Source organism: Bos javanicus, chromosome 3 (assembly GCF_032452875.1).
Source record: "Bos javanicus breed banteng chromosome 3, ARS-OSU_banteng_1.0, whole genome shotgun sequence".
NCBI lineage: Eukaryota > Metazoa > Chordata > Mammalia > Artiodactyla > Bovidae > Bos > Bos javanicus.
The window spans coordinates 57679591-57696700 of record NC_083870.1 but is presented as its reverse complement, the minus strand read 5'-3'; the positions used below and the strand labels follow the sequence as shown (position 1 = coordinate 57696700).

At 38.0% G+C, this 17110-nt stretch overlaps 2 protein-coding genes across 2 annotated transcripts in view; one reads left to right on the top strand and one right to left on the bottom strand.

Moving 5' to 3' along the window:
• The window catches only part of CLCA4 (chloride channel accessory 4), a 31298-nt gene extending 15744 nt beyond the window's left edge, over window positions 1–15554 (top strand). Inside the window, exons 7-14 of the mRNA XM_061411363.1 lie at window positions 1556–1783; window positions 6127–6304; window positions 7581–7687; window positions 8384–8599; window positions 9516–9783; window positions 13135–13305; window positions 14206–14442; window positions 14781–15554. Coding sequence (XP_061267347.1) covers window positions 1556–1783; window positions 6127–6304; window positions 7581–7687; window positions 8384–8599; window positions 9516–9783; window positions 13135–13305; window positions 14206–14442; window positions 14781–15220 — 1845 coding nt within the window. The 3' untranslated portion in view covers window positions 15221–15554. The remainder of the gene's footprint in view (window positions 1–1555; window positions 1784–6126; window positions 6305–7580; window positions 7688–8383; window positions 8600–9515; window positions 9784–13134; window positions 13306–14205; window positions 14443–14780) is intronic.
• Window positions 1–17110, bottom strand: part of ODF2L (outer dense fiber of sperm tails 2 like) — a 393421-nt gene that overhangs the window by 202149 nt on the left and 174162 nt on the right. The gene's annotated exons all lie outside the window — the stretch shown is intronic.

Sequence of the window (17110 nt, the reverse complement as noted above, 5' to 3'; positions counted from 1 at the left end):
CCTGTCCATCACCAATTCCCGGAGTTCACTCAAACTCATGTCCGTTGAGTCAGTGATGCCATCCAGCCATCTCATCCTCTGTTGTCCCCTTCTCCTCCTGCCCCCAATCCCTCCCAGCATCAGAGTCTTTTCCAATGAGTCAACTCTTCGCATGAGGTGGCCAAAGTACTGGAGTTTCAGCTTTAGCATCATTCCTTCCAAAGAAATCCCAGGGCTCATCTCCTTCAGAATGGAGTGGTTGGATCTCCTTGCAGTCCAAGGGACTCTCAAGAGTCTTCTCCAACACCACAGTTCAAAAGCATCAATTCTTCGGTGCTCAGCCTTCTTCACAGTCCAACTCTCACATCCATACATGACCACTGGAAAAACCATAGCCTTGACTAGATGAACCTTTGTTGGCAAAGTAATGTCTCTGCTTTTGAATATGCTATCTAGGTTGGTCGTAACTTTCCTTCCAAGGAGCAAGCATCTTTTAATTTCATGGCTGCAGTCACCATCTGTAGTGATTTTGGAGCCCAGAAAAATAAAGCCTGACACTGTTTCCACTGTTTCTCCATCTAATTCCCATGAAGTGGTGGGACCGGATGCCATGACCTTCATTTTCTGAATGTTGAGCTTTAAGCCAACTTTTTCACTCTCCTCTTTCACTTTCATCAAGAGGCTTTTGAGTTCCTCTTCACTTTCTGCCATAGGGTGGTGTCATCTGCATATCTGAGGTTATTGATATTTTTCCCAGCAATCTTGATTCCAGCTTGTGCTTCTTCCAGTCCAGCATTTCTCATGATGTAATCTGCATATAAATTAAATAAACAGGGTGACAATATACAGCCTTGACGAACTCCTTTTCCTATTTGGAACCAGTCTGTTGTTCCATGTCCAGTTCTAACTGTTGCTTCCTGACCTGCATACAAATTTCTCAAGAGGCAGATCAGGTGGTCTGGTATTCCCATCTCTTTCAGAATTTTCCACAGTTTATTGTGATCCACACAGTCAAAGGCTTTGGCATAGTCAATAAAGCAGACCCCCCAATTCCAACCCAACCTCCACCGTCCTCTACACCTCTAATTTAGGTGCTTAGAAGCCAAGAATCAGCTCTAGTTAAAAACCTGAGTTCCTTAATATACTATACATATGTATTACATAAGGCTTCCCAGGTGGCTCAGTGGGTAAAGAATCCACCTGTAATGCAGGAGACCACCTGCAATACAAAAGATGCAGGTTCAGTCCCTGGGTTAGGAAGATCCCCTGGAGAAGGAAATGGCAAACCACTACAGTATTCTTTCCTGGAGAATCCCATGGGCAGAAGAGCCTGGCAGGCTATAGTTCATGGAGTTGCAAAAGAGTCGGACACAACTTAGCAATCAAACCACCTTGTATTACATAATAAACAGAACTGTATTTTTAATTGTATCAATTGAAAAAATTTGCTTTCTTAAATAACATCAATTACTATTGATAGAAAACCTTTAACAACAAAGTCTGTTCACTCATTTTATGTGATCTTCTATTACTTTCTGGTCAAAAATTACTTGTTTTATTACCCGTTTTTATTCAGGCTTCTAATCGTCTAAATCGAATGAACCAAGCGGCCCAACATTTCCTGCTGCAGACTGTCGAAAATGGATCTTGGGTGGGGATGGTGCACTTTGACAGTTCTGCCTCCATCAAAAGTAATCTAATCCAAATCATAAGCAGCAGTGAACGAAGAAAGCTCTTGGAAAGTTTACCTACAGCTGCTAGTGGAGGAACTTCCATCTGCAGTGGAATTGAATCAGGATTTCAGGTGAAAACCATACTTCAAATATACTTTGTTTATTACTAGAACATTTTTATGTTAAGTGATGCTCCTCATACTTGCTCCCTAATTTTAACATAACTAATTCTAAAAAGTAGAGAACTAATCACATAGAGAAATTCACTTGCCCATCTTTTCATTAAAAGAAATCGATGAGCAAAGTAATGGGTAAATAAATGACTATTACAGTTTCACTGGAGTATAAGCCCAATGAGGTCAGAGACTTTGTCTTATTACCATGCAGCAGTCAGTGCTCAAGGAATGTTAATTAAATAAGAGGGCTTGAGCAGCAAGAGTCACCCAATTTTAAGCAATGAAGCAAGTTATATGGTATGATTCTCCTTCAGAGCAATCCTCATTTTAGCTTCTGTTATATTCAGTTAGGGAAACTAATGTTTATCTGTCACAGTTCCAGATGTAGCAAGAACTGTTAATCATACTTAGGGTAAGGAATACTGGTCATAACATGAGTTGTGACATCATCAGAGTACTGGCTATGCTACTTACTAGCCATGTGATCTAGGCACAGTCATCAGCCTCCTTGGAAATTAGTCTCCAATGCCTTACGTATAAAATATAGGAAAATAAGAACGCTTCACTTATAGGATTATTATGAGACTTAAGAAAATGATACATTTGTACTTAAGACAATAGTCATTATACTACATAGTAAACATATAATTCATACTAATTATTATTACAAATCTTATTTTTATCCAAATGGTCATCTTGAGCTCAAAATTAATATCAATTGCATCATTTTCCTGCATAGAAAACATGTCCCTTCACAGTCCATAAGATAAAGTCTGAATTCCTCAGTGTGATGTTATTTAACAGCTTCTCATTCTATGATAAGCTTGCCCTCACCTCTCTTGCCAGCCTTTTTTTTTCAGTTCTCCCTTACCAATACTCTATGCGTCAACCAATTTACTGCACACATTGTTCTCCAAGCCCCTATGTACTAACAGCCTCCATACATGTAATTCCCCTGTCTAAAATGCTTCTTTTCTGTCTTTGCATGCCAAAATTCTATTCATTCTTCAAAATCCTTGCTCCTATCAAATGTTCCTGTTTTATGAATTAATGGCATTTTAGTATAGTTTTCTAACATGAAGTCTGGGTTCATACTCCAATAATCACTTACCAGATTTCTTACCCTAAGCATTCTTCACCTCACTAGCTTTTAATTACCTCATCAATAAAATTGAGTATGAATGTTAGCCTGTAGGGTTGTTCGTGTTTAATTTATTCAATACATATTTATTGTAGGGAGTAACCATAATATATTTTAATTTATTAACACGTATTTATGTAAGAAGCAAATCTCACATGTTAATTTATTGGGAACAGATAATATACAGATAAATCTATCAATTATTTTTTTTAACTGAAGGTTGTAGAGATAATCTTGTGAAGTGACCAAATAAATGTGGTGTGATTAAGTAAGAGGGAAAAGAGGGAAAAGCCTACTTTAGAAGAGAGGATCTATCTGAAGGGTGATGGTTAAGCTAAGATTTGAAGGATGAGAAGGAGCCAGCCATTCAGGTAGAAAGAAAAGGGCAAAGTCCCTTGGGAATGAGGTGAACAAAAACTGAATTATTTAAGAAATGATAGAAGCCAGTGACACTGGGATTTGGTAAGTAGGGGGAATGAAATGTAATTGCCAGGTAGAAAATGGCTATATTCTTCAAACCCTCAAAAAATACGATGAGGTTTGTATTTTAAACACAACAGAAGGGCTTTAAGCACAAAAGACATAATTAATTCATATTTTGGGAAGATGACTCTGGTTACCCTGTATCAAATAAAATGTAAGGATTAAGACTGGTAGTAGAGTAGTAATCTAGGGACAGGTTGACAGTTTGGAGTTGGATTAAATTACAAAATGTGTAAAACACATTTAACTCACAGCAAATTTCAGTAAATGGTAGCAGTTTAATATTATAGTTTCTCTTTATTGATTATATTAGTTTTGCCTTTGCCAATCATCTCTATGTTTCCTCAGTCTCTCACCCAACTCCCAATAAATATCTTTAAATGTAATTATTTCCATGAATACAAAATCCATGTAGTTCCTGCTGAATCTCCAGCAGTCAGTACAGTGAATAACACACTGCAAGTGTTCAGTGAATAAAATAATACAAGGGAGACATGAAGGACAGAGAACCCTGCTTCATCTTTAAATCTTCATTTGTTCCCAAATGTGTAGGGGGGGATGTGATTGGGATGCTGTATAAATGCTATAATGCATGAAAACATTTCCTAAATTTTAATTTAGTTCTAGTATACATTGAGCCATATTTCACATATATTAAAAAAGTACATTCAGAAAACTAAGATCAGGGCATCTGGTCCCATCGCTGCATGGCAAATAGATAAAGGAACAATGGAAACAGTGAGAGACTTTATTTGGGGGGCTCCAAAATAACTGCGAGTTGGACTGTGAAGAAAGCTGAGCACCGAAGAATTGATGCTTTTGAACTGTGGTGTTGGAGAAGACTCTTGAGAGTCCCTTGAACTGCAAGGAGATCCAACCAGTCCATTCTAAAGGAGATCAGCCCTGGGTGTTCTTTGGAAGGATTGATGCTAAAGCTGAGACTCCAGTACTTTGGCCACCTCATGTGAAGAGTTGACTCATTGGAAAAGACTCTGATGATGGGAGGGATTGGGGGCAGGAGAAGAAGGAGATGACAGAGGATGAGATGGCTGGACGGCATCACCAACTCGATGGATGTCAGTTTGAGTGAACTCCGGGAGATGGCGATGGATAGGGAGGCCTGGCGTGCTGAATTCATGGGGTCGCAAAGAGTTGGACACGACTGAGCGACTGAACTGAACTGACTGAACTGAAAATCACTGCAGATGGTGACTACAGCCATGAAATTAAAAGACACTTGCTCCTTGAAAGAAAAGCTATAACCAACCTAGACAGCATATTAAAAAGCAGAAACATTACTTTCCCAAAGAAGGTCCATCTAGTCAAAGCTATGGTTTTCCAGTAGTCATGTATGGATGGGAGAGTTGGACTATAAAGAAAGTTGAGTACTGAAGAATTGATGCTTTGAAGTCCCTTGGACTGCAAGAAGATGAAACCAGTCAATCCTAAAGGAAATCTGTCCTGAATATTAATTGAAAGGACTGATGCTGACGCTGAAGCTCCAACACTTAGGCCACCTGATGTGAAGAACTGAAAAGACCCTGATGCTGGGAAAGATTGAAGGCGGGAAGAGAAGTGGTCTACAGAGGGTGAGATGGTTGGATGATATCACCGACTCGATGGACATGAATTGAGCAAGCTCCGAGAGTTAGTGATGGACAGGGAAGCCTGGTGTGCTGTAGTCCATGGGATCACAAAGAGTCGGACACAACTGAGCGACTGAACTGACTGAACTGAAAATTATATATAACAGTCATTCTTTGCCTCAAAACCTGCAAAAATTGAAACAAGACTGGTCACATTGTATCCTGACACCAGCATTAGTAAGATTTTTTACATTGTAAACCCTTCTTTGTAAACATATACACATCTCCACTACAAGTTCAGGAAAGCCACTGATAGCCTATCATTTTTTTTCCTCTTGGACTGGACTTGGTTTCTCAAAATGATGTATCAAGAAGCCACTTCCAATAAAGCTGTCAAAGAAGATGAAATACAGTTGCCTTCCTGAGATAAATTCTCTTTATCCTTTCTTATGGGTGCCTAGATTCAAAACTCTGTGTTTCAAACTGTTTAGCTTTATAGGAAATGGTTCAAATCATAAATAGGACACATTCTCAGTAAGTCATATATTCTCTTAGCACCATTAATATGCTTAGTTATGTGCTTGTGACTATTAGAGATTAATTAAAAATTATATAACAAGATTTTTAACCTGTGTAGAACTTTCCGTATCTTTTGTTTATTAGCATACTGAGGATACCCTAATTTGGAACCAACAGCTTCTTTAAAAATGTTGAGGTGAACTCTTAATGCATCTAGCTGCATACAGAACCAAAGAAGCAGAAAAATATTTAATGCCATTATATGCTTGGTGTCTGATTTTCCTGAGTGCCACAGAATGGGATATCATAGTCATTGTACTCAAGTAGGATTTTCCATACCCCTACTCCCACACAACTTCATCTGAGCAAACATTTCCTACAGTGGGTGGAGAGAAAATAAAAAGTCCTGTTTAAATTCCCCTAGCGTTGTGATTACAGATCCTTTGATTTAAAAATGAAGCTGTCTCCTCTTTTCTGCACACTATTTTCTATGTCCATTTTTATCCTAATCTCTCCCAGGCCTAGTTGACCTAAGATCACCTGTAATAATGCTCTGATTATATTTGTAGGCAATTAGAAACGCTGACTTCCAAATAGATGGATCTGAAATAGTGCTGCTGACTGATGGGGAGGATAGCACTGCAAAGTCTTGTATTGAGAAAGTGAAACAAAGTGGAGCCATCATTCATTTTATTGCTCTTGGACCAGATGCTGCTCAAGCAGTCAAAGAGATGAGCATTGCAACAGGTAAAATATGACGTACATCCTTTGATAGCAACATATAAATGTAGAGGCTGACAATTCAACAAGTTCTCTTAAGCTCCTACTCTGCAGGTGCTGTGCCAGGAGCTCGGGATCAGAGTTAAACCAGAAATGATCTCAAGGTGCCAACAGTCCCGAGAGACAAAAAACACTGCTAATCAGAAAAGCATAGTCAGATAACACTCCTCCATAACAAGAGACATACATAGGTGCCAAACACCATGTGAGCAGATGGAGTCATTGATTCTCTCAGCTTTGAATAGAGTCAGGGAAACAAGGCATGAGAGATGAGGAGCTAGACATTTATCAATTTGTTTGCTTTCTCTGGAAGAAAAAAGAATGACAGAGAATATAAAGCATGTTGGGGTGACAATGCAAGCCACATTGAAGGATAGTGAGAAATACATGAGACTAGAGAATAGACTGGAAGTTAAGGGGTGGGTTTAACAGAAGCTCAGGCTATAAATATAGTAATAACAAGTTTTCTAGATTAAACGTAAAATAACTACTATCTTACAGACAGAGACATGTGAAGAAAATGGACTACATGTGTTCAGTGCCTTCTTAAACATAGTAGAGAATACATAATTTATAACATTATAAAAATCAATTATTGTATTGAATTGACCTCTAATGTTACCATACAAACACTTGCTTTTTCATGCTTAATTGTACAAACTCCCATCATTTCCAAGTAATTTTATAGCCATTGTAAAGTATTTCTGTCCTAAATATCCCTCCAAAAATATTGTTTTTAAATTTGTCTCTATTGCTTATCATTTTTTTATCTGCTCATTGCCAAATTTTGTCAGGATGCTTCAATATGAAATCTCTTTGCTTCAATATGAAATCTCCTTAACCTTTCTGATTCTGACCCACTCTGGCAGGAAAACTTGAAAGCTGATGTGGTTAGAACTGTATCTTAAATAATCATTAAAGTGAATAATTCTCCTAAAGGTTATGTGATCCTGTGAGCTTTAGTTCATGAAATTATAACATCTCCTTTCACATTCTTTAGTTAGTTGATGCATTTAAACCAGAAAGATTTCTATTAGTGGAGTTTAAAGGTAGCTTACCTCCCAGTTATGACATTTTTTAGGTAACATTTCAGAGATAATCTTTATACCTATCTGATTTGGGTTTATTTTTATAATACATACTGAAACTATGGTTTTGTTTACCCTGATATTGCCTTAATCACTAAAATGTGAAAAGCACTTATTTTCTGAAAAGCAACCTAGTTAATGTATTTATATTTTAGGAGGAAAATATATTTATGCTTCAGATGAAGGCCAGAACAACGGCCTTATTGATGCTTTTGCAGCCCTTGCATCAGAGAACATCGATGCCTCCCAGCAATCTCTTCAGGTCAGAGTTCCTAGTCCTTGAGTGTTAATGTTTGGATTTAGACCTAACCAAGAAAAATCATCTGGTTGTTACAAGTTTTGAGTTCTATATCATCACCAGGTGGCTCAGTGGTAAATAATCTGCCTGCCAATTTAGGAGATGCTGGGTGGATCCCTGGGTGGGGAAGATCCCCTGGAGGAGGAAAGGGCAATCCATTCCAGTACTCTTATCCAGAGAATTCCATGGACTAGGAGCCTGTAGGGCTATAGTCCATGGGGTCACAAAGAGTCAGAAACAACTGAGTGACTGAGCACTTTATTTTAAGTCAAGAAAAATGGTAAACAGAGGGCAATACACACACATACACACACAGAACTAATTTTCTCAGAGGTAGTTTAGCACTTCAATGCTAAATCCTAGTGTAGGTGCTCACCAAGACAGCTGGGAAAATAATAACAGGGCCATATCTCCAGCTGTAAATCCTACTGTCCTGCTCTAATGCTTTTATTATACCCTGTTCTCTCCTCATTAGCTATATTTCCACACTTTCTGACTGACAACTGTCATCCCAATTAGCTTTCAAAGAGATCGCAAGCCTAAAGTGGTATGCCATATTTAAGTTTGTTCTCAAGACAGAAATTTTAAAATATGTAAAACAGAAGAAAAGCATAAAATTACTCTCTTCTACAGTTATTAATTTTTTATATATTTAAACAGCTTGAAAGTAAGGGATTAAAACTCAACAGTAATGACTGGATGAATGGCACTGTAATAATTGATAGCACTGTGGGAAAGGACACGTTCTTTCTCATCACATGGAACCAACAACTTCCCTCTATTTACCTCTTTGATCCCGATGGAATATCAATGGGGACTTTCATAGTGGATTCAGCTTCCAAAATGGCCTATCTCAGTATTAAAGGAGCTACAAAGGTAAGCAATTAATTTTTAGACCTCCTCGCAAATTTTACAGGTGAAAATACATCATTTGATATCATAAATATGGATGCCAATACATCATTTCAAAATTAAGATAAAGTAGAATGTACTTGATATGACTGTATGGTCCTGAAAATTTTGGTGACAGAGGGGAAAAAAAAAGAAGTTAAGCATTAGAAGAAAGGAAGAGAAAGGAAAAAATTAAGATGGCTAAGGATAACTTTGAGGGGACAATGTAGTAAGTCTGTGCAGCTTGCTGTGTAGATAGCTACAAAGCTATTTCTTATACCAGATCATAGGGGAGCTTCCCTGATAACTCAGTTGGTAAAGAATATGCCTACAATGCAGGAGACCCCAGTTTGATTCCTGGCTCAGGAAGATCTGCTGGAGAAGGCATAGGCTACCCACTCCAATGTTCTTCATCTTCTCTTGTGGCTCAACTGGTAAAGAATCTGCCTGCAATGCAGGAGACCTGGGTTCGATCCCTGGGTTGGGAAGATTCCCTAGAGAAGGGAAAGGCTACCCACTCCAATATTGTGGCCTAGAGAATTCCACGGACTATTGTCCATGGGGTCGCAAAGAGTTGGACATGACTGAGCGACTTTCACTTTCATTTTTCACCAGGTTATAGAGTCTGTAGACTCTGAGGTCTAAGGATAAGTCCAAGATCAAGGCAAACTTTCCAAAACTTATTTTTATCAGTGGAGATTTCATAAACTTTGAATACCAGGCATGATAATAGGATATTCTTTCCAAACTACCTCAACTCTTACCTCTTTACCCTCAAAACTCTTAAAGCTCTATAAACTCTAAATGTTTATTCAGTAACATACTTAATAGTTTAGAGTTAGTGTAAAAACAGAAAATAGCTTGCTGTTGGATACTTATTCCAATTTTATTGAATTTTTAGGTGGGTGTGTGGACTTACAATATTCAAGCAAAAGCAAGCTCAGAAACATTGACTATAACAGTAAATTCTCGGGCAGCAAACTCTTCTGTGCCTCCAATCACAGTGAATGCTAAAATGAATAAAGATACAAACAGCTATCCCAGCCCACTGATTGTTTATGCAGAAATTCTACAAGGGTATTTACCCATTCTTGGAGCCAACGTGACTGCTTTCATTGAATCGAAATTTGGAGAAACAGAAGTTTTGGAACTTTTGGATAATGGTGCAGGTAAATCACAGGTTTCTCTGAACAAGTCTAAATGTTCATAACTCAGGATATGTTATGAGTCCCTGAGGAAGTGTGGGGCAGAGGGACAGGCATCAGAAAATTGATGCAGATTATGGATGAACAACTGGACCAGGGTGAAATTCTATCCAGGTAACAACTCCAAAGTGATTTGCAAGTGTCTTACACGTGGTAGAGCACTCAATGAACTTTATTTACTGTCATTACTGTTCTTTCTTTCATTTAGACAACCAATGTCTTCCAATAAATAGGAAAGTATCATTGCTGAGATTGAGGACAGCATCAAGAATTCTGAATAAGTGTTTCTTAGAGGTATATAACCAAGAAAGTCTGGCCAGAGACAGTGAAACACAAGTAGTAGTATGGAATGAAGCAGTACAATTTGGGTCCCTGGCAGGGAGGGGATGCCAGCCGTGAGAAATTCCCAACAGCTGGATAAAAAGTTCACATATAATCTTAGGGACTGAGACCAAAGGAAGCTGGATCTGCCATCAGAGAGAAGGGGACATTACTGGGTCATCATCAGATACCAGATCTGACTGGGAGGTATCAAAATAGAGTGTTGACTGCTCTCTATCTCCTTGGTCTGTATGGGTGAGTGGTACTGTACTTTAAAACCTTTTCCCAACTCTGAATTGTTCTGGGAACTAACACTTCTTTAGAGAGGTCATTTAGTAAAGAAATTACTATCTCAGTAAACGTGTAAGTTGTCAGAATTTTCAATTAGCTTCTTTTCAATGTAGTTAAATCAGCCAGCTTATAACCTATCATCAACTAGAGTTGGCCCTGTAAGAAGTTTAGAAGGCAAAAGTCTTTGGTTTATCAATGCCTTTATCTAACATGACAATATTTTCTTAAATTATCCCGTGACTCTCTTTCTCCCAACCCCTTCCATGCTACGTTAAAACTCCTGTATCTTGTTTCATTTCTCAAGGAGAAATAAAATTTCTCAAATAAAACTCAGATAATTTGGGACACCTTTACCTAAGAAAGCATAGGTGCTTAAGAATGACTTTACCTAAGAAAGCATTGGTAATTAACAATGACTTGGAGCAGGGGTTCTCAAATTTTAACCCCTGAAGTGAAACTCCTAAAGAGCTTGTTTTATAACACAGAATGGGAACACCAGAAAAACTTTCATTCCTTATATGATCCAGAGAAACGCAGATGCTGTTGGTCTAAGGATTTCATTTAAGAATCTCTCTCAGAGTCTTAACCCTCCTGAGAAATGTGTTTGCAAGTTAACAAAACTCTCTAGTACTGGTGATATGAAGAAATATCCTCATGATACAGTATTCCTGAGCTCTCCTAAACGTTTATTCTAAAAACAGATGGGATTTTCCACTGTTAGACCAGAAAATTAATCGATCATAGTGTAAGAGGTTACGATTAAAATGAAAAATCAGACATTGAAGATAAGTTATAATAAGTAATTTGTAGGTTATAGCAATGAGAATTAAATCTTATGCAAAGATAATATTTCTTTAGTGGGGATCCTTTGATTTGGAGAGAGAGAGACAACATAATTGTGCTTAAAGCATGAGCTGCAAACAGTATATATGAGTATATATACCAGTATGTCTATGTCTATGTAATAATATATTATTACAAATAGAAAGGGAAAAAATGGAAGCAGTGAAAGATTTTATTTTCTTGGTCTCCAAAATCACTGCAGTGATAGCAGCCATGAAATTAAAAGACTCTTGCTTCTTGGAAGAAAAGCTATAACAAAACTAGATAGCATATTAAAAAGCATAATATTTCTTTAGTGGGGATCCTTTGATTTGGAGAGAGAGAGACAACATAATTGTGCTTAAAGCATGAGCTGCAAACAGTATATATGAGTATATATACCAGTATGTCTATGTAATAATATATTATTACAAATAGAAAGGGAAAAAATGGAAGCAGTGAAAGATTTTATTTTCTTGGTCTCCAAAATCACTGCAGTGATAGCAGCCATGAAATTAAAAGACTCTTGCTTCTTGGAAGAAAAGCTATGACAAAACTAGATAGCATATTAAAAAGCAGAGACATCACTTTGCTGACAAAGGTCTGAATAGTCAAAGCTATGGTTTTTCCAGTAGTCATGTACAGATGTAAAAGTTGGACCATAAAGAAGGCTGAGCGCCAAAGAATTGATGCTTTTGCACTGTGGTGCTGGAGAAGACTCTTGAGAGAATATTAAACCATTCAATCCTAAAGGAAATAAACACTGGATATTCATTGGAAGGACTGTTGCTGAAGCTCTAATACTTTGGTCACGTGATGCAAAGAGCTGATTCATTGGAAAAGACCCTGATGCTAGGAAAGACTGAAGGCAAAAGGAGAAGAGGGCTGAGGATTAGATGGTTCGGTTCAGTTCAGTTCAGTCACTCAGTCATGTCCAACTCTTTGCGACCCCATGAATCACAGCACGCCAGGCCTCCCTGTCCATCACCAACTCCCAGAGTTCACTCAGACTCACGTCCATTGAGTCAGTGATGCCATCCAGCCATCTCATCCTCTGTCGTCCCCTTCTCCTCCTGCCCCCAATCCCTCCCAGCATCAGAGTCTTTTCCAATGAGTCAACTCTTCGCATGAGGTGGCCAAAGTACTGGAGTTTCAGCTTTAGCATCATTCCTTCCAAAGAAATCCCAGGGCTCATCTCCTTCAGAATGGACTGGTTGGATCTCCTTGCAGTCCAAGGCACTCTCAAGAGTCTTCTCCAATAGTTAGATAGCACCATTGACTCAATGGACATGAATTTCAGCAAACTCTGGGAGATAGCAAAGGACAAGGAAGCTTGGCGTGCTGCAGTTCATGGGGTCACAAAAAGTCAGACACAACTTAGTGACTGAACAACAATCACGACAAAAATAATACACACACACACATACACACACACACACACACTCGGGCTTCCCAGATGGCACCAGTGGTAAAGAGGCCACCTGCCAATGCAGGAGACATAAGAGGCTCAGGTTTGATTCCTGGGTCAGGAAGATCTCCTGGAAGAGGGCATGGCAACCCACTCCAGTACTCTTGCCTGAAGAATCCCACAGACAGAGGACATTGGTGGGCTACAGTCTGCAGGGTTGCAGAGTCTGACAGGACTGAAGCGACTTAGTATGCATGCATATGTACACACACAAACACAGTACCACTAGGATATACATCCCACAAGATACTGGTTGGCAGAGCAAAATGGAAATATTCCCCAAGGGGTCAATCACAAAATAGGGAGATGAATAAAAGCAATATGCTTATAAAGCCCATATGCTTGACTTAGAAAATACTTAAGTTTTTATTTTTCTTTACATTAGTAATTTATTCCTTCACTTCCATAACAAGGTGCTGATTCTTTCAAGAATGATGGAGTGTACTCTAGATACTTTACAACTTATAAAGAAAATGGCCCATATAACTTAAAAGTACGGGCTCATGGAGGAGAAAATGCTGTCACATGGAACTTAAGGCATCCACTGAATAGAGCTGCATACATACCAGGCTGGGTAGTAGATGGTGAGTACTTCATAATATCTGAAGTCAATGGTGGCTTGAATAATTGTGAGTTGGTATGATTAAGGCTACAAATATTTTATAACTTCAGAGTATAGCTTCTCCCATTTCTGGAATGAATTCTCAGTCATATGACAGTTTGCCTCCATATTAACCTAAGCTTTGGTACAGTGTCTTTGGTATAGACATTTCTATGAAAGCCAGCCATTATTACATTTGTTTGGAGCAAATGACCTATATCAACAAAAATTTGCCCCATTTTCAGCTCAGGATGAAGTAAAGAGGCTAATATGTTATGTACTTAACTAGAAACCAATGGTAGAATTTATCCATCTGATTACAAATACCTTTATTTGCAAAGTTTTTATTTAGTCAAAGGGAAAAATGTGTAGAGAAAAGCAATGAAAAATATTAAGAATCCATTTTAATTGGCTTTCCTTTGTTTTGTCCCTTATGTCACCCTTATAGGGGCTTTCTGTTGCAATATAATCTGAATATTATTCGTTAGCACTTGCAACAGGGAGGAAGTGTGAAACCTGACACAAGTGACTGAAAGGGAACCAGTATAAATTCCCCCAGATTTATTCCCATCTTTAGGGTAATTTAAGAAATAAAGCAACTCCTCTATTTTTTAAGCACATATTAACTATATAACAATATTCCCATTCAGGACAGTCTTAATTCCAAAGCAATTTATTATCCAGTTCTACCCTACAATACTCTGGTCAGGATGCTAAAGCAAGAATTCTTCTACCAACTGAATCCTTATGATCTTGTCACCAAAACTAATAAAAGGCAACTGTGTATATGGAAAAAAAAAGGAGGATAAAAAAATACAATTCATTGAGTTCTGAAAATATTAGTGTAGATTTGTCCATTAAATACCAGGAATTTGTAATGCAGGCAACATTGAAGGGAATCCACCAAGACCAGAAAATGATGAGGACACTCAGACAAATGTGGAGAGTTTCACCCGAATAGCAACAGGAGGTGCATTTGTGGTTTCCAATGTTCCACAGTCTCCCTCATTCCTTGACCTCTTCCCGCCAAGTCAAATCACAGATCTTGAAGCCACATCAAATGAGGATGAGATCAATCTAACATGGACAGCACCAGGAGATGATTTTGATGTTGGAAAAGGTAAGGACTATGTGTCATGCACTTGTTGATTAAGTGAAAGTTGCTTGTTGCAAAAGCAAGTGTCTAAGGGTGTGTGAGAGGAAAATAATTTACAATTAATAGCTCAACAAAGTATTAATTTTATAATCTCGTGTTATGAATCATCGTGTGGCACATTATAACCTGCCATGTATCATTTGCAGAGTTTAAAACTCAGAATTCAGCTTTTATGGAAAAATAAATAAGGCTCTGGATGTGAGCATAACTTTGGCATGACTAACAGCATTTTGGAGGAGAATGAAAAAAGATTTCATATAATATGCTCTAGTTTCTAAACTACATATAACTTTTTTTCTTAGTTCAAGAGTATATCATAAGAATAAGTGAAAGCATCCTGGATCTAAGGGATAATTTTGATGATGCTCTGCAAGTAAACACTACTGCTCTGTTACCAAAAGAGGCCAACTCCAAGGAAACCTTCACATTCAAACCAGGAAACATCTCAGAAGAAAATGAAACCCACATATTCATTGCCATTCAAAGTGTGGATAAAAGCAATTTGACATCAAAAGTATCCAACATTGTGCAAGTAGCTTTGTTTGTTCCAGAAGATTACATTCCTGATGAAATTCATCCAGATACTAGTCCTGATAAAAATCCCCCTAAGTCCGGACTCAGCATTTCTGCCTTGGTGTTGTTAGTGGTTGGCTCTGTGGTAATTGTTAGTCTGATTTTAAGCATCACCATTTGTATCGTAAACAAGAGAAGAAATCCTAGAAGACCTAGAACAGGGTTTTAAGAATATATCAACAACAAAATTAAAGGATGTTTCAGAATTTTTAAATTTATCATGTGTGAAAATAATTTTAAGAGTTTTACAAGGAACCCTTTGATTAAATATAAACATAAAGAGATATTTGAAAAATTGTAAATCAATATTAAATTAAACAATTTGTATTTATTAATTTACCAAAAGGTTATAAAGATCTTTTCATATTCATACCTGGTTACATATTATCTGACACAAAAGTTCTCTATAAAATTCAAATTTCATCAAGAAGTTAAAACTGTCTATTGGAGTGGTCAAAATGCAAATGTAAGAAGGCAAATAAACAATATTTTTGAGAAATGAATTTGTTCTCAGTATTTTTTAGTATAAACTGATTTTATTGTATTCACTGAAGGTCTTTAATTATATACTTGTATCAGTTCAGTTCAGTTGCTCAGTTGTGTCCAACTCTTTGCGACCCCATGGACTGCGGCACACCAGGCCTCCCTGTCCATCACCAACTTCTGGCTTTTACTCAAACTTAGGTCCATTCAATCGGTGATGCCATTCAACCATCTCATCCTCTGTCGTCCCCTTCTCCTCCTGCCTTCAATCTGTCCCAGCATCAGGGTCTTTTCAAATGAATCAGTCCTTCCCATCAGTGGCCAAAGTACTGGAGTCTCAGCATCAGTCCTTCCAATGAATATTCAGGACTGATTTCCTTTAGGATGGACTGGTTGGATCTCCTTGCAGTCCAAGGGACTCTCATGAGTCTTCTCCAACAATATATACAATATAAATAAGGACATGTTTACTGTACTTCATTGATATGGAAGATAGTATTAAAGAAGCTAAAGGAAAGGAAATAAGGGGGGGATGCCTGATATCTGAAAATGTTGGTTTTACTCTTATAGCATTCATTGGAAAATAAGCTGTGTAGTAGGGCATTTGGGGACTGTGCTATTAAGGTAGAAGGTCTATTAGCACAATTAATTCCTCTGGTGGGCTGGCACCTACTCAAGCATTGCTGAAAGCTATATACATAGAGGTAAACATGGAGGAAATGTAGGAAAGGGGTTGAAAGTGGAAGTGTTGGTTGCTCAGTCATATCCGACTCTTTGCAACCCCATGGACTATAGTAGTCTGCCAGGCTCCTCTGTCCATAGGATTATTCCAGACAAAATTACTGGAGTGAGTTGCCTTTTTCTTCTCCAAAGGGGCTAGAGTAAGACAACTGACTTTTTACCGGGAGGGGAATAAAAGCCTGAAATTCTCTAATAGTGGACAGAAATAATGTAAAACAGCCAGACTTTCCCTATGTCCTTCCAACCTATCAACCCAATAGCCCTGGAGACAAAGCCTACCAGCCTGGTTAGTACTCTCCCTGATTCTCTGGGGCAACAGCTTTGCTCTGATGGGTCTTAGTTGAAGGCTCTCCACTTACAGGTCATGCTTTGATTTAGATCTATTTCCAGAACTACATCAGTAACTGATTATGAATTGGTAAGAATCAGAAAAACAACAGAATGATTACCATTTTTGTATTCTGAATAAGCTACAAAATGTATAGACTCAGTAAAAAAATGAAAATGAAGAGCTGCTGCTCAATAATTTATAAGGATTTTAAGATGGTAACAGCAAAGCATTAAACCAAGTACTTGGACCTTCTAAGCATGAGACACCATGCAAATGTACAAGTCTCACCCCACAAAGCTAGCCCTGACTATGGTACAGGATAACCTAGTGAGAAAATCTGCAGTATAAAGGCTCTACATGGGATTTCCATTACATTCCCATAGCATTGTTATGATCTAATAGTTTATTTATAAAATGTACCAGGTATAGAAATGAAATCTTGGGGCCATCATCATCTGGTAGGAAATTTAGCTACAGGAAAAAATTCTAAGCTACCCCAGTAAA